A 25,756-nucleotide genomic window follows, 5' to 3' on the forward strand; every position below is an offset into this window, starting at 1 on the left:
GAAAGTTTTATGCAGATGAACCAGTTATGCCGTTTGACAGAACGATATACCTTACTATTCCTACAGCCTAGCGATTATACTGAAATATACCCAAGCCAATCTGTCACAATAAAAGCAAACGCAGGATATCACAGAAAAGAGCGACAAATACAATCCCATACTATGGCGACCACCGCGATTCGACGATTACATTAATCTGCACCTCAGAGAGACGTGATTCCTTTCTTCTTAGGGGCAGGAAGCGCACCATCGAAGTGAACCTTGAAGGCTACAGAGAGAAAGCAGTTAGTCAAGGCCTCTCATACGCGTACACAGACAGGTACTTACTCGTCGGGAAAGGAGAGTAGCTTCCCCAGTCTTCACGGAGGTACACGTAGTATCCTCCCTCGCGGGGGATCTTCTTAAGCTGACCCTGGGGTCCAGGCGCAGGACGGAGGTTGTCCAGACGACCGACAACGCGAAGCATGGTAGTCAAGGCCAGCAATGTAGCCTCCTTGCCCAGGCCAGCGTGGGGGCCAAGACCGAACTGGATGTACGAATCCAGGGGACGGTCCAGACGCACCTCGTCGGGGTCAGGGAAGACATTGGGGTCACGGTTGGCTTTCACCTGTTGTGATATTACTTAGTACGCCAGTAGGACGCATGGGGGTGTACAGGGACATACCGCTCCAATGAAGACCTTGTCGCCCTCCTTGATATTGACAGGCCCAGACACGTCATTCGCCGTGAAGTCGGACTGGGCCTCGCGGTAGGAACCGAAAGTTCCGAAGAGACGGAAAGCCTCCAGACAGTACCGGGTGAGCTTCTCGTCCGATTCAGGCGTGTTCTGCTTAGCCAGACGGTTGATCTCAGGAAGATGCTTCTTGCCCTCCGAGAGGTAGTAGTCGACAATGTGGGTGAACTGCCGGGAGTTAGCCAGAAGCTTGTTCTACGAGGGGCTTATCACGTACCATGCGAGCCTGGTTGTGGACCATAGACACAGCCGTCGGCATGATTTGGGTATAGGTGACGTCGGACACGCCCAGGCCGGAATCCAGCAACTTCTTGATCAGCTGGTCTCCGTACTCCTTCAGCACGTTGTCATCGTCGCGGAAGCTGTCGATAATGGCCGAAAGGAAGCCAGGGTGGTTGATCGATTTCACATGGCTCTCGACCGCACTGCCCAGCTGCTGCGACACAGCACGAGCAGCGAAGTGCAGAGAAAACGACTTGGCGGGGTCCACGTCAAAGAAAAGGCTGGTGAACACGACGGCCATAATCATAAACATCTCATGCTCAGTGAAGACGCCCTTGGAATTTTGCTTGCTCTTCAGCGGCAAAGAGAACAGCTTAGAAGCGAAATGGACAGGAGCCAGGTTGCCCAGGCTATCGCAGTCAGTAAAGAATCGATCAGGAAATCGCCCAAGGGATCACTTACTCTCTGGTGATGTCGATCTGTCTAACGCCTCCAAGCTTGCAAGACTTGTCATTGAGGAGCTTGACAGTCATGTCCTCGTAGAATTCCTTGATGTTCTTGCGCCACTCGTCATTGTTCAAAGCCTTGCTCCAGAAGTCATCTCCACCCTTGGCAGGGCGAAGAGGGGTGTTTCCGCTCCAGAGGACACGGAATTGTTTCTCATGCTCGAGAGCCAGCTTAACGTTCGGGTAGGAGACCAGGTTCACCTGAGGAGGGGTGAAACTAGGACGATCCCAAGAGTAGTGAGACTCGCGGCCCAGGTTCTTCATGATGTTCCTGTTTTCGGGGGGAATGGTCATGGGGTAGTGGGCATAAATGGAGTCAGGCTTGAACCAGTTCGGGAAGGCCCTGGTGGCGAGCTTATAGAAAACACAGCCCTGGTTGATGCTGAGATCGTAGCGGCACTCATTGTAACCCCAGTTGGTCAGGTTCCTGGGGTTGTAGTCGATCTATAACCTTGTTAGATATGAAATGACACATACACAACCGCATTTAGTAGACTCACAGTGTAATGACGGTCACCGCGGACAAGGGCAACAGCATCAGACAAAACAGCACGGGAGATGGTGTAGGTAGGAGCAATTCCAACACCAGGGATCATAGGCTCCTTGGCTTCTTCGGAAACGATACCGGGATAGAGCTCGACAAAGTCGGGGTGCTCATACAGGTTACGCAGAGCATCGGCAACATCAGGGTCGGAGTTGATTTCCTCGAAGGTCTCATACGGCTTCAAATCGAAGAATTTGCGGAACTCGTTCAGAGAACCAACGTTCCACTTACGGGCTTGGTTGATACCGAGAACTTCCACGGCCTTGAGAGCCTTGGGGACGTGGCGAGCACCAAAGGAGCCTGGAGTAAAGAGTTAGTTATTAACTGATAATAAAGGGGCCAGATATTGTCTAACCGGCAACATCGTCAATGGCGTTGGCCAAGATTTCGACGAGCTCCTCATCCTTAAAAGTCCCGTCCTCCTGGCGTTTCAGGTGGGCGAAAGTACGTTTGGAAGGATCCTTTTCAAGGCTCCGACCGTACTTCATCATACCCTGCAGCAGCTCCTCAACTGAGACCTCCTCAGCAGGTTTGCCCATAAGCTGCTCGTAGACCTGCTCGGTCCACTTCTCGTCATTCGCACTGATAGCTGAGTGCCAACGGTATGCTAGGTTGAACTCGACAGAGCACTGGTTACCGAGACCAGCCGGAGTCTTGCTGCTGCCTTCCATTTGAGCTCGGGGGTCCTGTTTATGGTCAGCATTTATCCAAGATGTCCGTATTTCTGATACATTTAACTCACAAGACACCAGGTGCTGTTCACTCGGTTCAGGTTCACAATGGTACGCAGGTAGTCGTACAGGGTGATGTTGATGTACAGACCACAAGTAATACTGGTAGGACGTTAGCTGAATATCTTCAATATATCAAGATAGTGTAAACCGTACAGACGACCAGTCTGGAAAAGGTCTTCGTCATATTTGGCCCAGGCCGCCTTTGCCTGTTCTTCAGGAAGGTCAGGGCGAGGCTTCGTGAAACGGCCATTCTCATTGATCTCAGCCAGCTGCTCGACGACGTAGTTGTGGAATCTGCTGCATGTCAACAAAAAAGACTTGTCTCGTGATGCTTGTAAGAGACTGACCTGTTGAGCATGACCATTAAGACACAGCAAGTGGCTGGGAAGGCCTGGAGACGCGGCTCCGAAAACGAGTCCGGCTTCAACTTTCCATCCTTGTGGGTACGGACAAGATCTTGCTCCTCCTGTACGTCACCGTACAAGATGGACAAGTCCAGGTAACCGGAGGTCTTGTTCATGTCGGGGTCCCTGGGGTCTGTCTGGAAGATATCTGCGATTGGTGTTAGCGGAACCGCATCTACAGCTCCTCGTTGTTAGCCACTCACCGTGGATAATCAAAGACGCCCAATCGAAGAACACACTCGACACCTTGTTCGGGTGGGGTCTGAACTTGTCACGCGCGAAAAGGCTATCGAACACAAGGCCGGCATCGGGCAACCCGCCGGGTTGGATCGTCAATGGCGCAATTGATCGCGCATACGGAGTGTTTGCAGCTCCCAACCACGGAATAGTAGGGTTGTTCCTAGAGCCATCGGCGCTGCGATAGGCATAGTCATTTCCCATGAACCTTTCACATGTCAGTTAGCCTGCCTATTGTTATATTGATTGTGACCAACTTACGAAAGGGGCGGGTGAGGCAAGGACTCCCAGAGTTGATCCAAGAACAGATGCGTCAACTCCTCCCGAGACTTGGAGTTTGCAGGAAGACCGCTCACGAGCTGAAGGTAGACGTATAATTAGCACCGGTCTAATTCGTGTCTTCTTCAGCAATATGTAACCTACCTGGATGATCCGCTCCATAAGCATAGTTTTGTCATCGACATGCTGGCCCTTCGCCTTGTTCGTGATGACCTCTTTCAAAGTGCTAAAATCCTTGAATCCAAATGATCTCAGATCCTGGAACAGAGTCGTCTGGTGGTCATGAGCGGTAGTAGCGCCATCTCCGGTTTGGTTTGGCAGAGGGGTTTTTGACGCATGGAGCACCTGAGCGTACTTTTCGAACACGGTGACGCCTTCCTCTTCCTTCTCATCATCGGAGGAAGATGAAGTCGACTTGCGCGACTGCACCAGCTTGGACTGGCGCTTGCTGCTGCTGCCATTCACTGAGGCCGGAGTGCCATTCTCCTTAGGCTCGCGGTCACCCTTAGTCTTCTTGAACTGGGTGGAAAACCTCCGCAACATTATGAAATTAAGTACTAGAAAAAAAAGAAACAGGAATAAATGGAGGCGCGACTGAAGAAGGTTGCGTACAGCAGGAAGAGGGGGCAGTGGAACAGGAAATAAAAGATGGGGGGTAGTTCACGAAAGATATGCAAGCTCCCTAGCTGTCGGAGCAACGTGATTTTTAAAAAAACAAATCAAATGGAATTAATGCTAGCACCGTGGTGACCAAGGTGTGGATCCTATCCACCGAATCCCATTGATAGCAATAATAATACAAATACGCAGTAGAGAGAGCTAATCCTTCTCTGCCTTCTTACGTGCCGCTGCCGAGTGTCAAGTAATAATGCATGGTTTGAACCCCGCGAGTAGCGCATGAAGGATTGGCCGTCAGTCTAACCTTTCTGCTGGAAAAGAGTGGAGACTGGGTTTTGCTCCCCATAAAAAAAAGGATGGCTCCAAGTTCAGCTTTGCTGCTCCATAACATAGCACCATATTATTGCCCCCTTGGGTAGAAGGCCAGCCGTCCGTGTGGCTCACTGTTTTAGGGAGGGTGTGCTGGAAATCCCCAAAGATCATTTGACCGCGTCCGTAAATTCTATCTGCTTCGTAGGGAGTGGCTGCGTATGCCGTCCATCCACCTACAATGTTTGTCTTACCCATCTGCGGAGAGAGCTGAAAGTGGAAACGAGACCACACGCGATTAGCTTCCAATTTGCAGTGATTTGCTGTCTCTCGATTGGCTGCTACTCGAGCCGAGTCCCATCCAATTGTGATGGGCCGACGCCAGCCACAGCAGGTAGGGTCACTGAATGGCCATGCAAGCTTGAATCTCGATGCCAAGTTGATGGACATGCGTGGTGGATCGGTGGAAGGGGGCACAATCTCCACTTCGGTTGTACAGGGCCAATTGCAGGACCACCTTATGACTGGCTCAAGCTTGGGATTAAATAGTGCCAATCCCATTTGTCTGCCGCACAGGAAACAGGGATACCATACGGCATACAGTGGTCATCGGCACACGCTGATACGCAGGAGACAGCTCAACTAGGTGCAATTCCTCGTCACCGGTAACACCTGACATCTCACACCGATATGTGATGGATCTCAGTAGTACCTAATGCGCTGGGCTGTAAGGAGACACTCGACAGTAACAAACAGATGCCCATCCCCTGAACTACTGCCCAGAAAATGCGTCACCTTGGGAGTTTGGGCAAGAGCAAAAAAGTCTTTTTTTGTCTTCCGTGGAGTCCAATCGGAGGTGGATTATTCCCCATTCACCCACGCGTTCGCAAGACGGGATCATCCTCATTATACTTTTGAAGGAGCAGACCCGGCTAGGGGATAATTCCATCTCAAGCGGGGAGACGTCCGATCCACCCCTTCTCTTGAGGTATTTAGTTTTTCTTTTTCTTTTTTTTTTTTTTTTTTTTTTTTTTTTCATGTTTTCTCTCCCGTGCGTCGGGGAAAATATTCGAAACGAGGCTTGTCCCACGCGAGGAGCCGCTGGATACAGAAAAATAACGGCACCACGAGAGGACCATCCTAACTTCCCATCTGCAAATTATCCCGAACGAAGTCCAATCTGTTCTGATTCAGGGTTATGGATGACTTGCTGACGTATGGACACCGTATTAGGTAAATAGGGAAAGATCATCGGGTGGATCGACTAGGCGAGACGGTGTTCGTCAGTTCGATCGATCTGAATTTGTCTTCGGGACCTCTAGCGTCAAGATTAAACCCCTGCTAGGGGGACGCAAACTTCTCGACCCTCTTCCCCTCTTCGACAACCCATCCGCCTGCCATGTGATCCGTAGTATCTGTGGAATGAGGGGTGGTTGGATTAGGCGTTTCCTGTGATCCGCAAGGGCATGATGTCCAACGACCACACCCTTCGGAGGGAAACGCTCTTTGATATCTTCCATTCGGCTGGATCTGCCATCTAGTGCGGTGGGGAGATGTGGAGATGGACTTGTCTGGGATCAGGAATGAAAGATGAACGAAAAGAAAACCGAAGATGGACGGACATTCTGCACGGGGCCCAAAAAGAGCAAAAGTTCGCGGTCGGCTTGACCAACCATCGGGAGCTCCCGCGTGGTTCACTGGTGGGCCTCCTCCGCTCTCTTCTTGAATGGGATTATCATGAATCTTTTCTGTCATCATACCGAGTGGACAGGCTAGGTAGAGGCCCGAGTCCGATCGTCAAAGGCTTTATGAAGGCGGGAAGCACACCCGCAAGATTTGGAATCCTGAAAGGCCCGCATCTACATGATTCATTGACCAGCAGTTGGTTTCCTCATGCGGTTGTTTAGGCCCCTTTTCTGGGATGCTGGTGACTACAGAAGCAGCGAATGTGCCTCCTGTAAATCGGCCCCTTACTTCGAGACCCTTGTCTCTCCGACAATCCGGCCGGGATCGCCCTCTAATTCTTGACACCTTCCCTGTTACTTGATCTGTTTTGCATGTTCCATACTCATGCGTTGCATATCACCATGCGGTAAAGAGGACGGTGCGTATTTATGTCTAGTCCTTCGAAAAGCTAATGTTCATTAACACATTCAACTGTGGTGCTCGTGTTCTATCCGCGGTTTCCGGCCTGCTGTACCAGACAGGAGGGCCGGCCGTAGATCTGTCAAAATTCCGTAAATGATCGTCAACTGTCCCGAGCAGAAGCAGAGAAACCAAGGATGTTCCTCTCGTCCGCGCACATGGGAACAGTGGAGCACCCGAAACATCGGAAGTGTGATTTTTCTGGTTCTTACTTCTCCGTAATTTGTTTTTCTCGGCTTTGATTGTTGACAGCTGAATCCACGAACCCACTAGGGGGGAATTAGGTGGAAGGCTGCGCTGAGAAACCGCGTCAACCCTAGCTCGGCCGATAAACAAATCTTGGCCAGCGGGTCGATTCTCTGCAGCCAGCTACATCGGGGATTATCCAATGGCTCTTTCTCCTCAGCGCCAGAGCGATTGGGAACCAATATCACAGTGGATTTGAGTTCTTGAGGTGGGCACCACTTCCACTTTGACTCGCTGTCATCTTGCTTTAAGGGGGTGGAAGAATGGTCGGTCCTCCATAACTGGCTGGTCCAACCACCGCTTTTTGCTCCACCACGAAGGGCATGAGCTTGACGTATTGGCAGGGCTGCAGGACCGTCTTCGAGTCTCTCTCGTGCACATATTTGCCCGGGGTATCCCCAGTGGTCGCTTGCTTTTAGACTTTCGGGGGTAGCTGCAGATGCTGCACGTCTCGGCTGTGGACGGTGCGTAAAAGTCGGGTTTGGTCTTATATACCCACCTATCTGTCGTTTCCTTTCTGCCAAATCATATTCTCCCAATCGTTGTTACCGCCATGGATCCCCAGATAGATGGGCCGGCGTCTACCACGCCGAAGCAGTTCGTGCTCTGCTTCGATGGTACAGGGAATAAATTCTGTGGAGATGACTCCGATAGCAATGTCCTAAAGATCTTTCGAGTGAGCAAAGACCCCACTATCTTGGAGTTGGAAAGGCATACAAGATATGGCTTCCAACCCATACCTTGCCTTTTTGAAACTAACTTGACCAATTAGATGCTGGATCGCAGTAAAAGCCACCAGTTCCACTACTACCAACCAGGCATTGGAACATACGTGACATCGAACTCACTGTCCAGCCATGGGCGTTTCCAACGCATCCGATCCGCCTATCTGAAGGCCAAGGATTCCGCGATTGGGTCCTCTTTCGCTGACCACGTCATGGGCGGATACAAGTTCCTAATGAGATATTACAGTCCGGGCGATGATATCTATTTCATCGGCTTCAGTCGAGGGGCATACATCGCGCGCTTTCTCGCAGAGATGCTCGATTTCATCGGTTTGTTGGAAGCTGGTAATGAGGAATTGGTCCGCTTTGCTTGGAAAACATTTGCGAAATGGCAACAACGACGAGGAGGTGATGAAGAGAGTGAAGAACAGAAACAACTGTTTGCATATATGAAGGCATTCCGGGAAACTTTCAGTCGGCCCATTACCCAGATTCGATTCATGGGCCTCTTTGACACCGTCAACAGTGTACCGGCCTTTGAGTCTGCATGGATGCAGCGAAACAAATTCCCCTATACGGCTCGGAGCTCGGCGCGAGTCATCCGACACGCTGTGGGAATTGACGAGCGGCGCGCAAAGTTCCGGCAGGACCTGATATCCGAAGTGAAGCCCTGGGTAGAGAAGAAACGGGAGCATCATTGGAAACAGGCCGTGCGCAACCATGTGCCCCACTTTCATAGCGACCAGGAGCAGTCCGATAAGGGTAACACTGTGCCTGAGATTGTTGTGAATGACGGCAATCAGGGAAAGGTCGGTCCTAACAACGGGCCTGCTCCTCGGCCTAGTCGCGATGGAACTGAGTCGGTCTACCGCAGTTTGCGTAGCTCTCATGAGAGCCTCCCTCACGCAAACCACCGATACCGTGCGCCGGCTCACTACCAGCGACGACCTAGCCTAGCAGTTCCCGTGCCGGGTGCGTCTACGGAGGATGCGGCTTCCATGAAGAGCGGAAACTCAGGGCTCTCTTTGCAGATACCCCCCAACCACATGGCTCGTGTGGAGGGGGAGTACTTTATTGAAGATGAAACTAAGCAGGATATCCAAGAAGTATGGTTCCCCGGTGGCCATGCAGACATCGGCGGTGGGTGGAAACGCGACAAAAATGAAGACGTTCCACTGAGCCATGCTCCCTTGGTCTGGATGGTCCAGGAAGCAGAAAAGGCGGGGTTACAGTTTGATAAGTTGAAGGTCAAGAATTTTGAGTGTTGCGAGGAATTCGATGGTGAATACTCTCCCATCGGCCACAGAGGTCCATGGAGCCGTCACAACGGATTCTGTCAAGACTCCGAACACCAGGCTGGAAAGGATGAGAAACCCCGTTCGGAAGCTAGCCGTAACTTCCGCGAGGCGCTCCGTGCTTCCAGTGAATCAGGCTTACTCCATGACTGTCTTGCGTTCGGCAACGGGCTACCTGCCATGTCAGTCTTGTCATGGCGGATAATGGAATATCTCCCCTTCCGTCGGATGGATCTGCAGAAGGACGGCACGTGGAAACCGATCCGATGGCCGTTACCATGCGGGGAAGTCCGCGATATTCCGTACGATGCTCAGGTTCACGTATCAGCGATTCGCCGCATGGACGCAGACAAGAATTACCGGCCGGGGAACTTAATCATTGGTGGTGGCGGACGAGGTGTCCGCCGCGCTCCTGACCACCTAGGTAAGGGAGAATGGGTGGTCAAGGACTATCATGGCGACATTGTGCGAGAGGTATATGTGCGGAAGGAGTATGCCGAAATGACCAACTTGTGTTTAGATGAGGCCCATGGGTAAGACCGACGCGTGGTCTGTCGAGTAAGACTGTCCGGCAAATGGCCGCCATTGATTCCTTTCTTTGTCTATTGGTTAATTTTCTTTTGTCTGGTCATTCCTCTTGGTGGATGGAACGAGCCGCCATGTTTGTTGATTCTAATGGTGTATACTCTTGTGTCGTGAGATAATCGTCATATTAATCGAACTAATCAGCGTCGTGGACTCTTATTCGTGCTCCCGGTCGTAGTGGCAATCTCCATTCATGCCAGCTGTTCTGGATGCTAAGATCGGACTAATGTATGTAGGGAAGTGGAGGTAGCTCCAAACGACTGGCTGTTCGTGCTGTACGTCAAGTCGCTAGATCGGGTTCTCGAAATGTCTGGAACAGGCCAGACTTGCTCATCGGACTCCTTTCTCGAGACATTGTCGACGCTGTAGAAGACTTGTAGATGTCCACGGCCGCTGGTACTGAGCTGGTATAGATCGGTCCGTTGTAAGTTTTCTTCGGATACGAGGGTTGTCCAGCGATCTGGATAGACGAAAAGGGTCAAATAACACAAATCATAATAAATAAAAAGTGGTGACGAGTGTTCGAAGGCCGGATGATCCGCCTTTGGTGGTGGCGTTGTTGGTCGAGGGGAGGAATTGGGTTAGTGTCGGTGGTGAGGGAGTGTGTGACTGACTCTTGACCTCACCACTTTCTCTTCTTCTCTCCCTTTCCTCCACTCACCATCCGTCCTCTTCAACATCCCTCCCTCTTCCACCACCACCACCACCGTCGCCTCTCCTCCTCCATATCCTCTCCGAGGGGCAAATATCTCTTGCCTCCGCATCCATTTCTCCGCTCGCCATTCCTCCCTGGTACTCCTTCCCCGAAACTCTGGATCTGGATCCTATCCGGGGTTCCCACTTGACCCGTCCCACAAACCACCACCTCTCTCTCACCCAGTATGGTGCCGTGTTGATCCGAATATCGAAGTGTACTGCGTAGACGGATATGGAACCGTCTCTGCCCCCCGAGGGGATATCGCTCCCCCCCAGCCCTGTCGAATCGCTGGAGTCCCTCGACTCGACAACCTCCGAAAATGCGGCGAAGCCTGAGCGGCCGGAGAACGTCATGATAACCTTGTCGTTGACCCCCGATCCTCCAACCTCCTCACCCAGTCGTCTACCTTTCGCCCGTTCCCATCTACGATCACGATCCTTGGCTGAGGTTTCCGGTCTACCGCCCATGACCCGAGCCCACTCTTCCCCAGGGCTGGACTCGCGAGGGAGGTATATTTTCGTCAACGCTCGCGGCACCCAACCGAGTCTCGTCGAGCCTCCAACCCGACGCTATTCCCCTCTGCAGGTCACCCCCGAAGAAGATCTGGAATCTAGGATGATGCCTTTGAATATCTCCGAGACCATTTCCGAGCATGCCGAACTCGACACATCTACACCTCCTCCGTCGCAAGGCGAACAGCACCCGGCTTCACCTGTATTGTCTCACGCACTGCCTCGCATTGGTCGCCGGCGACCTTCCTCTCCCCTACACTTCCACGCGATGAGCCCGATGGGTCCGTCCGCCAGCAGTCCCTCCTCGACACATTCCTCTCCTGTGGTCCTCGGTTCCCGATACAATGAGTCGTATCCCAGCTACTCGGCTTCTTCGACCTCGTCGATGCCTTCTACACCTACGAGCATTCGATCTCGGAGCCCAAGCATCTCATCGCTGGAGACCATCCCTGACATTCCCGACGCTGAGGCCGCTGCCATTGAAGATGATCAGATCGCCGCCCTGAAGGCCGCGGCCGACAGAGCAGACGAAGCCGAGGCTGCCAGTGGTGGGAACAGGAGACGGGGAACATCTGATGCGTCCGGGCCTATGGGTTCTTTCATAAACATGCGCGCTGGATCAGGAGGCTATGCACTCCGAGCTGATAGTAAACGAAAACGGTGGAGCGTTTGTGGGGCCGAACGTCGTCAGGATCTGGACTTGGAGACGATATGGGAGGATTGATTCGGCACGTGGCTCGACCCATTTCCCTCTCCATCAACATCAAAGTCCTGGCCTACTTCACCTACTCCATACTGCGCATTCTTTTCTCTGCTTAGCTATCAGCGTACACTTCAAACTATCAGCTGAGGTGCATATTACGTCTGCTAGTCTCGAAATAGGAGCCGCCTTAAGCGAGGGGCTTTATGCGAGCAAGCTTATTTCGCGGCCACGATGTCTTGTATCATATTACTTTGATTTCATTGCCTGAAATCTCAATTTGTGCAGGGCCGATACCCCTTGCTGTTTCCTGTCTTGTCTGCTTGATTTACCTTGCATGAAGATCGCGCAGGCTCGCCGATGCTCTCTGTCCGTCGAATTCATGTTAAGGCGCAGGGTCTGTGGATTATGTTGCGTTGCTTCTGCTTAATAGTTGCTGCGGCGGTATTTGCGATTCGCGTCATCGTTGAGATTCCCCTGCTGCGTTTCCATCGCTACCAAGATCACTAGCCGGCTATGTGTCCTTGTGGATGGCTTTGCATTGTCTCGATTACCGATTGGATCATTCTTCCTTGTGTAAATAGTACTTTTGCCAAATATCATGCATAAGCTTATGTTGCCGCTTTCGCGTGTTGACCCTTGTATCTCTGGATACGAAGTCTCGCTTTCTGAGGATCGTTGTCTTTCAACAAGAACCAAATGCAAACCACGTCCCTTCACAAGGGTTCCAGATATCACCGCCAAGTGTGGCCGCTTCTTGTTATTAAATTGCGGACTACAGGTCAAACTAGGCATGTTGTAGGGATAGGATATTGTTTTTTTGTCTTTGGTGCACACTAGTAATTATTCACTAGAACCTGACGTACGATACTCCAATGGACCGAAGAACCCTCCAGAATCCTTAAGTATATCATCTAGGACAAATCCATCGACGTTCATGCACTCCTCTAGGTTTGGTAACTTGGATCTAGGACAGGTGGTCCCAGTGTTCTCGGTTGGCTGTTCCTGAGTCCTTAACATCTCCTAAGGCTGTGAATACTCAACCAATTCCCTTTCAGTATAAAATGCTTATGCTGTTAAGAATACGGGAATCCTTCGGATCCCTCAGTGAATGCAAATCAATCATCACTACATGTTGGTGAAACTATCTTGTGGTGTACGGTGAATAACACGACAATCCCCTGGTATGGTCCTTCTCTCCCTCCTACCTGCTCTCTTCCAATCGATGTAGCTCCCATCCACAGTCACATCAGAGAAACAGACGCCTTTGTCATAGCGTGGCAATGTGCGTTTAATTTCATAACCTGCGTAGCACGTTGTGCTGCCGTCTACTTGGTTTTTACAGCCTTAATTTGCAGTTGACATTAAATTCAAGTATCTACCTCTTTCCGGCCTTTTAACGCTATCTCGAGAACCAAGTAAAACTTGCCAAGCAAGATATTGCATTAGAACTATCGAGGGCACATTATTACGTGCTGACAAGCATTATAGAATGCGCTTAATAGACCTTAGCGATGCTAGCAAGCGATACTAATAAGTAATGCTAATAAGCGAAGCTACCTGTAGAAATAATAAGTGCAGCTAATAAGTGTAGCTAACAAGAGAAGCAAAACGAGCAAGAGACACTAGCAAGAGGTCATTCGAACTGTAATCGCCAGTCTAGACTCTCCCTTGACTAGGTTCCATTTTATTGATGTCGTTAGAATGCCTCTCCTAAATGACGTCGCCATGTGTTAGCTATGGAAAAGGCACCTGGTCAGACGGTGTGGCCTGTGGTATACTAGTAACTTGCATTTGACATTAACCTCAAGTATTTACATCTTTCCCACCCTTAAGAGCTATCTTCGCTGCGGCGGACGGCAAAGAATCATCTCTCTCAAGACCGATCCCCTCGCTGCCGAGTCCATATAATTTACAGATCTGCCCTGCAGCACGCTCCCCACTCCAATATGCCCCCGTCGTCGTCCCCAAGGCTACAAAAGGCGCCGTGTGTTCTCCGGCTAACCACACGCCTCGGTCAGATCCCAGCCCCGCCCGCAGGACCTCGATATCACGGTCACCCTGTTGCAGGCCCACCTGGAAGTTACAGTACGACCCGTTGCCTGCGTAAGGGTCATTCTGCCACTGGGTAGCCACAAAGGCAAGCGGGGTGCAGTCCGAAGAGGACTCTTCGTACCCGTGGAGACGGGAGTAGAAAGGCCGGAGGAAAGCGTCCAAAAAGTCGTAGTATTTCTGGGACGTGGGGTCCAGATCCGCTAGTTTGGTGACAATGTATGTGGAGCAGGGACCATATGTGTAGAAGAGTAATGTGGGGTGGGCACATTGTTCGGGGAGGGCGGCCATCGACACGCATTCCTGGTTCCATAAGAGGCCGTCGGGGCTCTCTGTGTACTCTGGGTCGAGGAACTGTGCAAAGGTGAGGTTGTTGTAAGGGGGGCGTTCAGATGACACGCCGTTCGTCGCGGCAGACGTGGATGGCGCGGGATGCGGGTGCCAGAACGCCTTGGGGAATGTTACATATACTTTCTCCAGTCGTCCGTATGAAATGCTGTCTATGGCTTGGACGAGCCGGGGAGGGAGCTCTGGCGCGAATGCGGCTTTATTGCGCTTCAGCCAGCCCAATGGACAGGTGACCACGACTTCGTCGAAGGAAGATGATTTACCGGTGGATGTTGTTAGTATGATCTCATGGGGTCTCAATGAACCTTCTCGGGATTTTGACTCGATCCTGACGACGGGTTCGTTGAAGCGAACATCAGCATGTTGGAGAGCTGCTTGCGAGACGTGCTCAAGGATGGCTTTATATGTGGCCGCAACGAAGAAGTTATCTAGCGTTTGAGCGTTAGTCAAAGCGCAGCGCACATCCCGATTAGAATGAAACATACTCCCGTCTATGCATTCCTCAAGACAGAAAAACTTCATGCTCTGTCTTTCGATAGGGTCTCCGACATAAGCACCCCATAGCCTGCAAGTTTCGATGCTCAGATGCTTTTCTCTCGGGGTGAAGTCAGTCTTTTCGATCTTCTCGCGGAAGAAGTCTAAGAGGCTTCGATCAGAGGGGATGGTGTCTTTATGCGCGTTGCTGTACTCAAACGCTTCTTCAATGGTGGTCCACAGAAATTCGGATATTTTCGTGGCAGTCTCCGCAGGAAGAAGCTTGCCATCGGTTGAATATATGACTGGGTCACCTTCGAAATCCTCAATAGCGGTATGCGTTGATTCTGCTATAGCGACAATGGGATTTGTTCCCGTGCCATGGATCCAATTAGGGCCGCTGCGATAGTCAGTGACACGCATCACGGACACAATCTGGAAGTTCTTACAGGTCTACAAGGTGGTCTGCCACCTTGATTTGGTGGACCTACAAGGCGTTAGCATATAACTATAGATTGCATAGGGATGGAGAGCTCACCCTTCCCCCAACCCTGTCTCTCGCTTCAAAGACAGTCACCTGGGCGCCGTTCTGTATCAGAATGTCGGCACATCTCAATCCTGAGAACCCGGCACCAATGATGGCTACTTTAGGGGCGTTGCTCATTGTGGCAAAAGAGCGTTCCCGACGGCTAGGAGTCAAAGGCAGAGAAAGAATGCCGGCTCTATCAGACGAATATGCAGGATTTTTCTTTTTCTGCATGCAGCTTGTTAGCTCCAAGTCTGTCAGACAGGATCCAATGCCAATATAGGATCTTGTTAAGTCGATCACCCGTAGCTAGTGAGGGGTAACGAGGGCTGCAAATATTAAGGAGAGGGGGCAGAAAAGACAAAGAAAATATCATGCGTGTCTGAAATTTTAAACATACATTTCGCGAACTAACATCGAGGAGCAGTGATCGAAGCAAGAGAAACGAAATGATGTTGGAGCAGCCGATACATCCAGTGCCACAGTCGCTGATGGGCGGGGAAGATAACGAGAAAAAGCAAAGGTCGACTTACGCAAGTATAAAATCTCCCGCCACCTCGCAGTCGCGGAGACACGCTGTACATCGGAGGTTGGAGAGGAAAGGAAGAGCCTTCGGTCCCATCAGCCTTCTTAAAACTGCTAGAAATGCCTCAGTCAGCAGCACAGGCCACGTGCACGCCAGAAGCTCCGTCCTCAACGTGTTTGTCGCCACTATCAAGCAACCAAGCGCCCTTGGCTTGCGGGCACCCATGTCTGTCAGAGAGATTACGAGGGCTTATTCTCTAGGTCATGTTCATTGGTCTATTGGAGGAGGTTGGAACATTTTCGTCGAGCTCAGGTGTATTATTATGCCCGTCCAGAATCAACAGCTACACCAAAGTGGCAAGATAGTCCAATCGTTATGGGATGAGCGTCGCTCACGTACAGATCATACATGCAATCACCGCTTGCTGGCTTGCAATTTGACATCACAACAAAAGAAATGAAGGGATGGGGAAACAAAGGAAATCGGACAAAGGAAATGATCCTCCTCTTGGAGAGGAACGAGGAGCTCCTGCCTCTCCCTCTCCGTGTCTATCTCCAAGCACCTTGGCTTAACGATAGCAGGCCTTGGATGCAATCAAGATCTTCCTCTTGGCTGGCGCTGCCTCCGCCAGACATGAATGCAGACACCTCCGCATCAACTGGGGGCGCCGTCTTGCTGTTGCCACCGCTGGCCTTGCGAGACTGTTTGCCCGCGCCAGATAGGCCTTTAGTCAATCGTCCGTCCCGTCCGTTGGATTCCCTGAGGACGGAACGCTGGAATTGCTGGTGCGCAGTTGGCCGCCGACGAGCATGAGTGACCCTGGTCCCGGGGATCCAGTTTTCCTTGTCAGAATCACCACCGTCCAGGTCGTCCTTTGCACCGTGGGCCGGCGTCTTGGGCGTTTTAGACATGGGTAAAGGCTTATTTACCGCGTTCAGGCTTGATTCAAGGCGGCCCAGCGAAGACACCGTGCGGGAGATCTTCCGTCGCTTCTCCCTCGACGGCTGGGGAACAGGCGTATTCATGTACTCGTTAGACGCGGGCGCTAGGGCGGTCGAATGTCTTGCGGATAAGCTTCGCGTCAACGAGCGCTGGCTACTAGAGCGAAACAGCGCGGGAGTTCCAGCATGGGGGTTGCTTTGGGAGCTGGTCGGGGTCGACAAGGCACTCCGAGCGTCGGTATCGAAGAACGCCTCCCAGTTCCTCGGGTCCCGAGATCTTCCAAACAATCTCTCTTTGTCGATCGAGCCACGCGGTGTCCCGAGCACAACCGCGCTGTTGCTTCTCCGGAGCCCGCCAAGTCGAGACTTGCGCGTTGTAAACATAGAAATCCGGTTCTTGGACGGCGACGGCTCTCCCTCGGCACGGATGACAGCCTTTCCGTCCGATGACATGGCAATGCGGAGCGCGTTTCGACCTTTTGGCGGCGAGGGAGTCAATTCACCTTCCTTCCTCACCATCGCCTCTCCGTCAAACGACAGGGATATTCGCAGGGAGGGCGGTGACTTCAGCGATTGCACTCCCCCTGGTGTTGTAGATGCCTGTGGCAGGGCTGTTTGAGGTTCCCGCACGTCGGAGCCAGATCGCTTTCGTTTAGCCGAACCCTGGGGCTCCTCGAGAATAGCTTCATCGTCCTGCACGGCGGCCGGTTCCGGTCCAACCTCGTCTGGTCCTGGCTGGCTACTCGCAACAGCCTCCGTCGATACAGTGCTAGACTGCGAACAGAGTTGTCCCAGCCCGTTCTTATCCTCTTGTCCTCCCTCTGACTCGAAGGATCCATCGCCGGGAGGATTCGTGTCCTGGCTGTTGCCCTCGTACTGCTCCGCTCCAATGGACGATTCCGGTTCTGCCGACAGGCTGTCATCCCCCACGCTCGGCCTCACTCCCTCGGAGGACGTGCTCGACCGCAGCGCGAGGAGTTCGTGCGGCTGGAGAGGTTTGGACTTCCGACGGTCGTTCTGGCGCCGATTCTGGAACCATATCTGAATTGAAAGAAGACGGATGGTAAGCATCGTGTTGGGGTAGGCTGACACAAGCCTCAGCGGTGCTGTGGTCACGTACCTGGACCTCTTTTTCCCCCAAAGAAACGCGGCTGACTATATCGGCACGGGCGGTCTTGTCGGGTTTCGGGTTGCGTTGATACTCCGCTTCGAGGATGGCGTGGTCCTCTGGACTGTAAACAGACAACGCAGTGGTCAGTCACGGGGAAAAACACGCGAATCGGGCGGTCCTCTATACCTCGTCCGACGGCGCTTCTGCCGAGCCAGCAGCTTGTTATCCACGCGTGGCGGGAGATTTTGGGTCAGGGTCTTCTGGGAGTGTACAAGAAAGGCGTAATTCAGGGCGGCCGCGGCAGCAGCAGGATCGGAAGCCTGGACTGTTGGCGGGGAGGACGAGCAGGCCGCCACCGAGGGCTCCGGATCAGACATGATGGGGACGTGGGATGGGTTAGGACGGAAGCATGAGGATCAGATGGGATGGAAAGAAGAAAGTCAGAACAATTGCAAGAGAAGACAGGGAGGTGGACCAGAAGGGGAGTTCTGGTAGCAGCTGGGGGAGCTAAAGATCAGGAGTGGAGGTTCCCCAGCGTGAGGGAGGAAAAAAGACGCTTCATTGATCGCGTCGCGATGTAGACGCGGCGGCGCACCGTGCAGGCGTTGTAAGGAACTCTTAGCTCGGCCGATCCCGCCCACCCGCACGAGACTTCGCTGTGCGGTACGGCATCGAGTGGTTTGGTTTACTTCGGGACGCAGTTTGAGATTTCTCTTCTATTTAAATTATCATGAATCTCGTGTCTACTGACACCGGTTGAATCTCGGGACATTGGTGACTCCTCGACGTCGGGCGTCACTCGGTTGACACCCGGCTGATACCAGCCCACCTACGATTACGAGGGTGTTTTCAGGTTCGTCCGATCAAGTGCATTCCAGCCAGCTGCCGCCTTGTTTAATTGGTGTTGCAAAGAGCCATCCCAAAGCAGTGGGTCGTATTGAAGCAAGGAGCAGCATGGAGAACCAACCACGAGCCCAAGATGTTACAATTGGGAGTCATGGGCGTCCAATTCCTCCATCCATGAGGCATTGTCATCATGGAATGCATTCCAGAGCTGGTGTGCAAGTGCCTGGTTACCGTACTGACCAGCTGTATTCGGGGAGTCCTGGAGGGGCCGAAATTTACTGCTGCTCGTGTTGGCGCCGAAACGCGCCCGACGCGACATCACGTGAGAGGACCCGTTCCGCCGCGCGCCAAGAGCAGCATGCGTCAAGAGACATCTATTTAACTGGGAAATACCCTTCAGCTACCAAAAAGTGCCTACCTAGGTAGATACCTGGTGGTGCGGTATGGTATAGTGGTATTTTCAGGCATTTCTCGGTTTGGCAACATCCATTCTCTCACGTCTCCCGCTGGTTCATATGGCTGGGGATGTTCCACGGATCGTAGTCCAGATGCACAAATGCCCGGTCGACCGTCGGCACGCTTTCGATCATGTACTGCAGACTCTCTCCCACGTCATGGCTGTCGCGGAGACTCGTTTTCTCCTCCAGGACGATGTCGACCTCGACATTCAAGAGGTCTCCCGCGTAATACGCTTTTAGGTTTTGGATGTTGAGTATCGACTTGGAAAAGCGCATGGTCATATACAGCAGGACACTGTGGTCGGTTGGCGACGCCGCCGCGCCGGTGAGATGGCGGATATGTTCGGCAGCCGTGCCGCCCCAATTCCAGATAATGTAGAGCGAGAGCAGCAGTCCTCCCAGGGGGTCGACAAACCACGTCCCAGTAAAGGATCCAACTATAACCGGGTCAGTCCTGACGATCTTGCGCCGTGCGCCATCTCACCACTCACTCAATGGGAATAAGATACTGAAAAGATTGAAGACTACATCCGTCATTGCATCCTGCGCCAGAGCTTGGACGCTCGAGTTTTTAATCAGGCGACACCAAAACCAACACAGAAGCTTGACGACCACCGTGCTCGCCATAACACCAACCGAAGGCAGCGTCAGTTGAACCACGGAGTGATCATCAGAGATCAGCCGGCCAGCTGACGTCAAGGCCACCTGCACAAAAGATGTCATCATCACGACGGCGAAGACCAACACACTCAACGGCTCCAGCCGTCGTCGACTGATGGGATACTGGTATTTGTTTTCTTTCTGTGTAAGAGTGGTCGTAAACCAAACAATGCCCGTACTAAGGAAATCCAAGGCCCCGTCCACCAGACTGGCAAGGACTGAAAGCGAATTGGTCATCGACATGGCAACAATCTTTGCCGCCAGCAAGAGCACATTGGCGACAAAGTTTACGTATATGGCGACGGTGACGACCCGATCTCCACTGTGCACAAAGCCATCATCATCATCCTTCGGGATTATATCTGGCGAGGGCGCCTCCTCGTCCGCAACAGGCGGTAGGAGTAAGGAGCTCTCACTCGGAATCCGGTAGAGATTGCGAGGAGTTCGCTTGATCTTCGTGTCTTTGGGCCCACGTGCATTATCCGTCGTGCCATAGTTGCCCCTCTCGTGCGCTTCCCCATTCGCCAGTGCGTCATCCGGTTGGGAAGTATCCAGTCGGGGATGTTGGTAATCGTCGATCAAGCGATGGGGAAGCGAGGAGTTGAGGAGTCGATCGATAAAGACGTATTGGGATATGAGTTTGTTGTTCCGCTCATAGTATTCTTGTCTGGAAAGACACCGTCGGTTAGATCATTTTGCGCTCAGGCCCAGGGCAAACCTACACATCTTTTCGCATATTCTTCAGGGTATCAGGTTGTTGGTAGTAAAGCTGCCTAGGGACTCATCAGTATTGATTGCAGATCCGTTGGGTGTACTCCGTATTAGGTCTCTATACCAATCGTAGATCGGTCTACTACGTCCAATTAATCGCAATGCGCGTTCCCACGGGGAGTCCGCCTGTTCTCGAGCAAAAATACTCTCATCAGGCCGAAAGCTATCATCAAATTCGCGCCCTTGGGAGGAGACGGAGCGTCGTCGAATGAGACTTGCCAGGCGCTGACCACGCGTGGCTAAGATCTCGCCCTCTGGTTCAAGGCTCGGCCTGGTAGGCCGTATGGCGCATTCCGAATTCGAAGGAACCGGGGAGGGTGCAGAGGGCACGGAGGCTGCTGCTGAGAGCTGTGGCATCGTACTGGATCGGGATATTGACGCCATTTGGAATCAGGATAGGTCCCCACCTCGGGAGTTGGCAGCAAGGGAGAGATGACGATGATGAGTATTAGTATGGTCCAACCAGATCGGGCAATTCCCAGCACTCCGGATCCGGTTAGCGCCATCAGATGATAACTTATCTCCACGTGAGTGTTTATCAGGCTAGTTCTGTATCAGGAAAGGTCTCAACTTCACGTGCAGCAAACTGCTTGACACTCCAGCCCTTGACTTTCCTCCACATCACCCCCCAGTGGGGAGTAAGAACTGATGACTAGCGTGTCGTCTGGTGCTGTCTGTCATCACATAGAAATCGTTTAGGGGAGCCGTCTACCGCTACAAAGTCGTGTTCCCATGCGTTTCGACGAATGGCTTAGCTGGCCAGGGCAGGGCAGAAAATCCATAATTTTCGTCATAGAGACTATCAGTTGCGGCAAATAAGTAGTCAAGTCCATTTTAACAGCTTGTTGACTGATTACATATCACATTATATGTTGCATGATAGCACAGGCGTACTCCCTAATCGGATCTTGTAGGCTACGAGCGCTCATCGCCAGAATTTCGACTGGGATTGGGCAGATCGCTGCATGAAAACTGCGAGGAACTGCACGCGAAGGTTGACACTGGGACAACCTGTCATAGTTTCGAGTTACAAGATTAGAGAAGTGCACGAACATCGATGGATCTTTGAGGGTTTTGGAGGTTTTGGGGGGACGGGACGTCGGGTTTAATTGAATGATAACTAGTGTACACCGAAGACACGTGCAACAAACTGCTTGACAGTCCACCGCAGCCCTTGGCTTCCTCCGCATAACCCCCGATAATAATTGATGCCAATTCATCGGAGCATCCTCCTTGTCTCTTTCAGCCTCTAATCAGCTTCATGGCTCGGAGTTCCAGCGGAAGATGTGACCACTGAGACACTGTCTCCCTAAGTACGCCGTACGCCGTATTGATTGACTTCCCACCATCAGAGTTCCCAGCAATAATCCCGGCAGAGTTAAGTACCCCCCTGGCTCCTGGTTCGAACCCCAAGTCTGTTTGGAAAGCAGTCGGTTCACGATGTTCTCTCGATCGAAGACATCGAAGACCTGGAAGCTAGCATCTCGTTTGTGAATGTCCACGCAATCTCCGGTAAACGGGGCCGCTGAGCCGATTCGTCTCGATACAGCCAGAAGACATTGGACGGGCAAGGAAGCCTTTGGGGCTGGATTCCAGAAACTTGGTTGGTCGCCTGAGAATAGATTACCGGAAGAATTCCCGTTTATACCATGAAGCAAAATCCGTCCAAAAGGACCCCGGCCTGCCCACGCTCTCCTTCAATCATAGGGCCCAGCGAGATTGAAATAACCGGGCTCATCAGACTTGTCCTCTTTGTCGCTGCACGCCAATCAGGGTCTGGGGTGGTCTTCGCGAAGGGCCAAAAAAAATCGACGGCGTGGTTTTAGCGTCGGGTCGGCCGTGCGCCCCGGATTTTCATGCCATTTTACCCAGTTGTCCCCCCCGCCTTCCATTCGCTCCTTTGGCCACCGGTCAGTCCATCTCGACCTGACAAGGGTCAAGCCATGGCAGCCTCCTAGCCTCAATTATTACAGGCCTTGTTTGGGGATTATGGCTGATCCTAATCTATATAGACGATGTCCTATCCCATTCCCCCTTGGCTTTCCTTTTCTTCCCCTCCTTGTCCCACCTTCGACTTCGTCGTTCTATCTTCACACCTGTCGGTAGGTTGCGCAGGCTTGTTGGCTTGAGGGGGGTTATAGTTCTACGACACTCAAGATGGGTCGAGTCTACGCCATTGCGATTGCTGCATTTGCGGCAACCGGTTCGTTTCTCTTCGGATACGACAGCGGTGTCATGACCGATGTGATCGAATCGAAAAACTTCCTAGCCTATTTCAATACTACACAGACGTCTGCTATCATTGGCGCCATCAACAGCACGTTCTCTGGAGGAGGTAGAGCATCTTATTTTGTTTTCTTCTTGTCTATGTTGTCCGCAGCCACCGTCACTAACACATACGCCTTCCAGCGGCCATTGGTGCCCTTCAGGGAGGTCTTACAATGGACCGGTTCGGCCGGAAATTCACCATCCAGATGGGTGCTGTCATCTGTCTCGTCGGGGCTATCCTCCAGGCGGCCGCGAAGAATTTGGCAATGATCCTGGTTGGTCGGATCCTGGCCGGATGGGCAGTTGGTCTTATGTCCATGTCCGTCCCCGTCTACCAAGCCGAGCTCGCGCATCCGAAATATCGCGGCTTTGTGATCGGGCTGGCTCAGCAGATGATAGGTGTTGGCTTTATCGTTAGCACGTATGTTTCGCTCTGCAATTGTCTGGTTGGAGGCCGACTTAACTGACTGGAACTAGGTGGATTGGATTTGGGTCTCTTCATGCCCCTGTGACGAGTGAATTCCAATGGCGGTTCCCGCTGGCATTCCAAGCGGTTCCGGCGCTGCTCCTCGTGGTTGGGATGTTTTTCTTCCCCGAGTCGCCTCGTTACTTGGTGGAGAAGGGGCGCTACGACGAAGCACAGAAGATCCTCCGAAAACTGCACTACGACGGATCCAATGAGGACTGGATCAACTCGGAGTATAATGAGATCAAAGCCACCATTGAAGCGGAGAAAGCTATCACCGTGCCGGGCTGGACCATCATGTTCAAGGTCCCGCAATGGCGGATGCGATTGCTGTGCGTTCTTCCTGCCTTGAGACTTGCACGGGCTTGGTCACTAAAACTGCTGATCGTTTAGACACGGTACCCTTGTGCAGGTCTTCACCCAAATGACCAACATCAATGTCATCGGCTACTATCAGACCATCATGTACAACTCTCTGGGCATCACCGGAAGCCGGAATATCCTGGTGACTGGCATCTACAACTGCGTCGGGCCTCTGGCGAACTTAGTCTTTATCATTTTCCTGGCCGATCGAGTGGGACGTCGCAAGCCCATGATGTTCGGCGCGGTCGCGATCGGCATTGTTCTTATCTGCCAGGCGGCGCTGAACTCGCAGAACGAGGATGGAACGAAGCATGGCTACAGCATCGGTGGCGTCTTCTTCATCTTCTGCGTCACGGTCATCTTCTCCCTCTCGTTTGGACCCTGCAGCTGGTGAGTGTTTCGCAACGAGAGGACGGATCGGCGATGATCGCTAGCTAACGCGGTTCAAGGACCTACATGGCGGAAGTCATGCCGATGCAGATCCGCGGCACGGGCAACGCCTTCGCGACGGGCGTTGGGAACTGGTGCATCAGTACGTTGTGGGCGCAGGTGACACCGATTGCCTTGGGCAGCATTGGGTGGCGGTTCAACTTTGTGTTTGCGGCTTTCAGTAAGCTTCGACCCGATCGGAGGGGAAGTCTGTCTGTCTGTCTGTCCTCTGGCTAACGCACGACGTAGATCTACTTGTCACGTTCCCGACGATCTATTTCTTGTTTGTGGAGACGAAGCAAAAGTCCCTGGAGGAGATCGATCTCCTGTTTGGAGGCCGCGCGTTAGGGACTCTGCCGGAGCAGGTCGGCGAGAAGGCGGAGGAGATGCGGGGGTCGGCGACGAACGTCGAGCACAGCCACGCGTGAGGTGTTATGGAATGCAAGATACAAGATCTACGAATATACATGTCTAGAGATCGTTTCGTGCGACGGAGTCTACTGTACTGTGTACTGCGTAGAGGGGCAGCGGTGGCATGGCATGACAGTGGCGCCATTTGCTCACGAGTCCCCAGCACCATGCGCCAAGGAAGTCTGTCTGTCTCGAGCCGATAGGAGAGAGTCTGATGGGCCAGCCAGCGAGGATGGACGACGCACTGTCGCTCTTTCGGGCGGGATCCCACACCAAATGACGGAGTCGAGCTGCTATAAAAAAGAGAGCCGGATGGATCGTCCGCCCGTTTCCCAATCTTCACGCAGCTTCCCCTCTTTTTGCGTCGATCATCCCCGTCCTTGCCTGCGGACAGCTCATACATGCCCCATGGGGTGAGTGAGGGGTAGAGAGAGGAGCTTAGTTCATCCCGCCAGTGTCGTCACCTCCTCTCCGCCTTCTTCTTCTCTACATCTCCCTCCCTCCGCTGTCTCGCACGGCGCCCGACTCCCTCCGTCCTGGCGACGTGGAACATGGGGCTGTCGTCGGAGAAGAACCACAATCTCGCTGGGAAACATCACATCGCCATTGTCTTGGGCGTCGGCCTCGGCGTCGTCAGTCTCATCATCATGTGTCTCCTGTGAGTCGGAGTCCTGTCGCTATGTTTCCCCCACTGATGCCTCCCTCCCAGATTGACCATCTTCATCAACCGCCGCGAGCGTCGTCCCAGTCTCAAGAGTAAGCGCGATTCCAGCGACAAGCTGCGCAAGCTGGACGCCGTTTCTCCCACACGCACGCTCGAAGAATGGTGGTCGCGAGCCAAGGGGCCGCTTCTCCCGTCCGAGGGCGCCGACGGCCAATTTGTCTGGTATGTCATGTCCTGTCATGTATCCGATCCTATCCTACCTATCCTTATCCTGTCCTGTCCTGCTAACTCACCCAGCGTCGTCTGTCTCGAATCCGTCCTGCGCGTCCAGGAAATCCGCGAACTCAAATGTCTGCACGTCTTCCACAAGGAATGTCTCGAGAAGTGGTACCTCCAGGACCACTTCAACTGTCCGCTCTGTCACCGCGCCTACTATATCCAAGAAACGCATGCGAGTAACGACTTTGTATGGATGGTATGATTTATGTTTTGTTCTGTCAACGTTTTGCGCGATTTACATCCGGCGTTCTGGTCCATGTGGTTTTCTCTTTTCTCTTCGTTTTCTTGTCGCTGTCGTATGTGGTGCTCCCTCGTCGCATGTTCCGATCATCCCATACCCCGTGCTGGACCCCCCCCCCCGTCCCGACACATCTATCCGCTCCAGCAATGCGACCGTTCGATGCGATCTTAGCAAGGGGCGTCTAGGCATGCAACACCTCCCCTCCTTGCTGTATGTGCCGATTCGCATCCAAGACCGTTCGGACAAGGCAGACCACTACGCAGCTATCTGGCGCTGGGGAGTGCGATAGAACCCGTTATATTCTGATCTAGTTGAGACGACGACTATATACCTACCTTATCTATATTATTGCCACTGCGCCGGTTCTATATTGTAAGGTAGGGTTCCGAGTCCCCACCCGGGCCCAAACTGCATCGTAACAATTCTATTCA

General features: G+C 52.6%; 10 protein-coding genes across 10 annotated transcripts; 4 read left to right on the forward strand and 6 right to left on the reverse strand.

Moving 5' to 3' along the window:
- Nucleotides 1-49: 49 nt before the first annotated feature.
- Nucleotides 50-4,341, reverse strand: BDV59DRAFT_169964 (peroxidase/cytochrome P450 family protein). Its single transcript, XM_073688342.1, has 13 exons — nt 3,804-4,341; nt 3,642-3,739; nt 3,347-3,588; nt 3,087-3,291; nt 2,893-3,033; nt 2,748-2,838; nt 2,361-2,691; nt 1,962-2,305; nt 1,418-1,905; nt 951-1,365; nt 665-901; nt 328-607; nt 50-268 (listed from the first exon to the last, which is right to left on the reverse strand). Exons 1-13 carry the CDS (start codon nt 4,200-4,202, stop codon nt 204-206), a joined length of 3,336 nt encoding a protein of 1,111 aa, XP_073551946.1. The 5' UTR covers nt 4,203-4,341; the 3' UTR covers nt 50-203.
- Nucleotides 4,342-5,619, reverse strand: BDV59DRAFT_169965 (uncharacterized protein; the record flags this gene model as incomplete). Its single annotated transcript, XM_073688343.1, has 1 exon — nt 4,342-5,619. A coding segment is annotated over exon 1 (571 nt), but the record flags the coding sequence as incomplete, so codon positions are not given.
- A 2,011-nt stretch (nt 5,620-7,630) lies between these two features.
- On the forward strand, nt 7,631-10,181 carry BDV59DRAFT_169967 (T6SS phospholipase effector Tle1-like catalytic domain-containing protein). Its single transcript, XM_073688344.1, has 2 exons — nt 7,631-7,732; nt 7,810-10,181. Exons 1-2 carry the CDS (start codon nt 7,700-7,702, stop codon nt 9,532-9,534), a joined length of 1,758 nt encoding a protein of 585 aa, XP_073551948.1. The 5' UTR covers nt 7,631-7,699; the 3' UTR covers nt 9,535-10,181.
- A 57-nt stretch (nt 10,182-10,238) lies between these two features.
- On the forward strand, nt 10,239-12,114 carry BDV59DRAFT_169968 (uncharacterized protein). Its single transcript, XM_073688345.1, has one exon. It carries the CDS (start codon nt 10,511-10,513, stop codon nt 11,513-11,515), a length of 1,005 nt encoding a protein of 334 aa, XP_073551949.1. The 5' UTR covers nt 10,239-10,510; the 3' UTR covers nt 11,516-12,114.
- Nucleotides 12,115-13,267: 1,153 nt separating this feature from the next.
- BDV59DRAFT_169970 (flavin monoamine oxidase family protein) lies at nt 13,268-15,475 on the reverse strand. Its single transcript, XM_073688346.1, has 5 exons — nt 15,292-15,475; nt 14,904-15,119; nt 14,815-14,852; nt 14,377-14,765; nt 13,268-14,319 (listed from the first exon to the last, which is right to left on the reverse strand). Exons 2-5 carry the CDS (start codon nt 15,027-15,029, stop codon nt 13,298-13,300), a joined length of 1,575 nt encoding a protein of 524 aa, XP_073551950.1. The 5' UTR covers nt 15,030-15,119; nt 15,292-15,475; the 3' UTR covers nt 13,268-13,297.
- On the reverse strand, nt 15,178-15,475 carry BDV59DRAFT_169972 (uncharacterized protein; the record flags this gene model as incomplete). The annotated part of the gene is made up of 1 exon (XM_073688347.1): nt 15,178-15,475. One exon carries the CDS (start codon nt 15,473-15,475, stop codon nt 15,302-15,304), a length of 174 nt encoding a protein of 57 aa, XP_073551951.1. The 3' UTR covers nt 15,178-15,301.
- A 25-nt stretch (nt 15,476-15,500) lies between these two features.
- Nucleotides 15,501-18,134, reverse strand: BDV59DRAFT_85797 (homeobox domain-containing protein). Its single transcript, XM_073697218.1, has 3 exons — nt 17,656-18,134; nt 17,479-17,590; nt 15,501-17,399 (listed from the first exon to the last, which is right to left on the reverse strand). The coding sequence occupies exons 1-3, from the start codon at nt 17,844-17,846 to the stop codon at nt 15,966-15,968; spliced, it is 1,737 nt and encodes a 578-aa protein (XP_073551952.1). The 5' UTR covers nt 17,847-18,134; the 3' UTR covers nt 15,501-15,965.
- Nucleotides 18,135-18,775: 641 nt separating this feature from the next.
- BDV59DRAFT_85842 (cation diffusion facilitator family transporter) lies at nt 18,776-20,853 on the reverse strand. Its single transcript, XM_073697219.1, has 5 exons — nt 20,776-20,853; nt 20,269-20,720; nt 20,156-20,206; nt 19,265-20,100; nt 18,776-19,210 (listed from the first exon to the last, which is right to left on the reverse strand). The coding sequence occupies exons 2-5, from the start codon at nt 20,586-20,588 to the stop codon at nt 18,810-18,812; spliced, it is 1,608 nt and encodes a 535-aa protein (XP_073551953.1). The 5' UTR covers nt 20,589-20,720; nt 20,776-20,853; the 3' UTR covers nt 18,776-18,809.
- Nucleotides 20,854-22,361: 1,508 nt separating this feature from the next.
- BDV59DRAFT_198609 (sugar porter family MFS transporter) lies at nt 22,362-24,158 on the forward strand (the record flags this gene model as incomplete). The annotated part of the gene is made up of 6 exons (XM_073693183.1): nt 22,362-22,539; nt 22,614-22,893; nt 22,950-23,270; nt 23,332-23,691; nt 23,751-23,911; nt 23,980-24,158. 6 exons carry the CDS (start codon nt 22,362-22,364, stop codon nt 24,156-24,158), a joined length of 1,479 nt encoding a protein of 492 aa, XP_073551954.1.
- A 534-nt stretch (nt 24,159-24,692) lies between these two features.
- Nucleotides 24,693-25,614, forward strand: BDV59DRAFT_198610 (putative RING finger domain protein; the record flags this gene model as incomplete). Its single annotated transcript, XM_073693184.1, has 4 exons — nt 24,693-24,799; nt 24,851-25,027; nt 25,103-25,280; nt 25,501-25,614. 4 exons carry the CDS (start codon nt 24,693-24,695, stop codon nt 25,612-25,614), a joined length of 576 nt encoding a protein of 191 aa, XP_073551955.1.
- Nucleotides 25,615-25,756: the final 142 nt, after the last annotated feature.

The sequence above is a fragment of the Aspergillus ambiguus genome, assembly GCF_047715705.1.
Source record: "Aspergillus ambiguus strain CBS 117.58 unplaced genomic scaffold BDV59scaffold_3, whole genome shotgun sequence".
Lineage (NCBI taxonomy): Eukaryota > Fungi > Ascomycota > Eurotiomycetes > Eurotiales > Aspergillaceae > Aspergillus > Aspergillus ambiguus.

Excerpts from the sequence above, each read along its gene's own strand:
- BDV59DRAFT_169964 (XM_073688342.1), bottom strand. The coding sequence starts at position 4,202 with ATGTTGCGGAGGTTTTCCACCCAGTTCAAGAAGACTAAGGGTGACCGC. Across the intron at positions 1,906-1,961 it reads GCGGTGACCGTCATTACACT|ATCGACTACAACCCCAGGAA; the intron begins GTGAGTCTACTA and ends ACAAGGTTATAG. Across the intron at positions 608-664 it reads ACAAGGTCTTCATTGGAGCG|GTGAAAGCCAACCGTGACCC; the intron begins GTATGTCCCTGT and ends ATATCACAACAG.
- BDV59DRAFT_169967 (XM_073688344.1), top strand. The coding sequence starts at position 7,700 with ATGGCTTCCAACCCATACCTTGCCTTTTTGAAA. Across the intron at positions 7,733-7,809 it reads CATACCTTGCCTTTTTGAAA|GTGACATCGAACTCACTGTC; the intron begins CTAACTTGACCA and ends ATTGGAACATAC.
- BDV59DRAFT_169968 (XM_073688345.1), top strand. The coding sequence starts at position 10,511 with ATGGAACCGTCTCTGCCCCCCGAGGGGATATCGCTCCCCCCCAGCCCT.
- BDV59DRAFT_169970 (XM_073688346.1), bottom strand. The coding sequence starts at position 15,029 with ATGAGCAACGCCCCTAAAGTAGCCATCATTGGTGCCGGGTTCTCAGGA. Across the intron at positions 14,766-14,814 it reads GCAGACCACCTTGTAGACCT|CGGCCCTAATTGGATCCATG; the intron begins GTAAGAACTTCC and ends TGACTATCGCAG. Across the intron at positions 14,320-14,376 it reads TGAGGAATGCATAGACGGGA|ATAACTTCTTCGTTGCGGCC; the intron begins GTATGTTTCATT and ends CTCAAACGCTAG.
- BDV59DRAFT_85797 (XM_073697218.1), bottom strand. The coding sequence starts at position 17,846 with ATGTCTGATCCGGAGCCCTCGGTGGCGGCCTGCTCGTCCTCCCCGCCA. Across the intron at positions 17,591-17,655 it reads CAGAAGCGCCGTCGGACGAG|TCCAGAGGACCACGCCATCC; the intron begins GTATAGAGGACC and ends GTCTGTTTACAG. Across the intron at positions 17,400-17,478 it reads TGGGGGAAAAAGAGGTCCAG|ATATGGTTCCAGAATCGGCG; the intron begins GTACGTGACCAC and ends CTTTCAATTCAG.
- BDV59DRAFT_85842 (XM_073697219.1), bottom strand. The coding sequence starts at position 20,588 with ATGGCGTCAATATCCCGATCCAGTACGATGCCACAGCTCTCAGCAGCA. Across the intron at positions 20,207-20,268 it reads AGTAGACCGATCTACGATTG|GCAGCTTTACTACCAACAAC; the intron begins GTATAGAGACCT and ends ATGAGTCCCTAG. Across the intron at positions 20,101-20,155 it reads AAGAATATGCGAAAAGATGT|ACAAGAATACTATGAGCGGA; the intron begins GTAGGTTTGCCC and ends GTGTCTTTCCAG.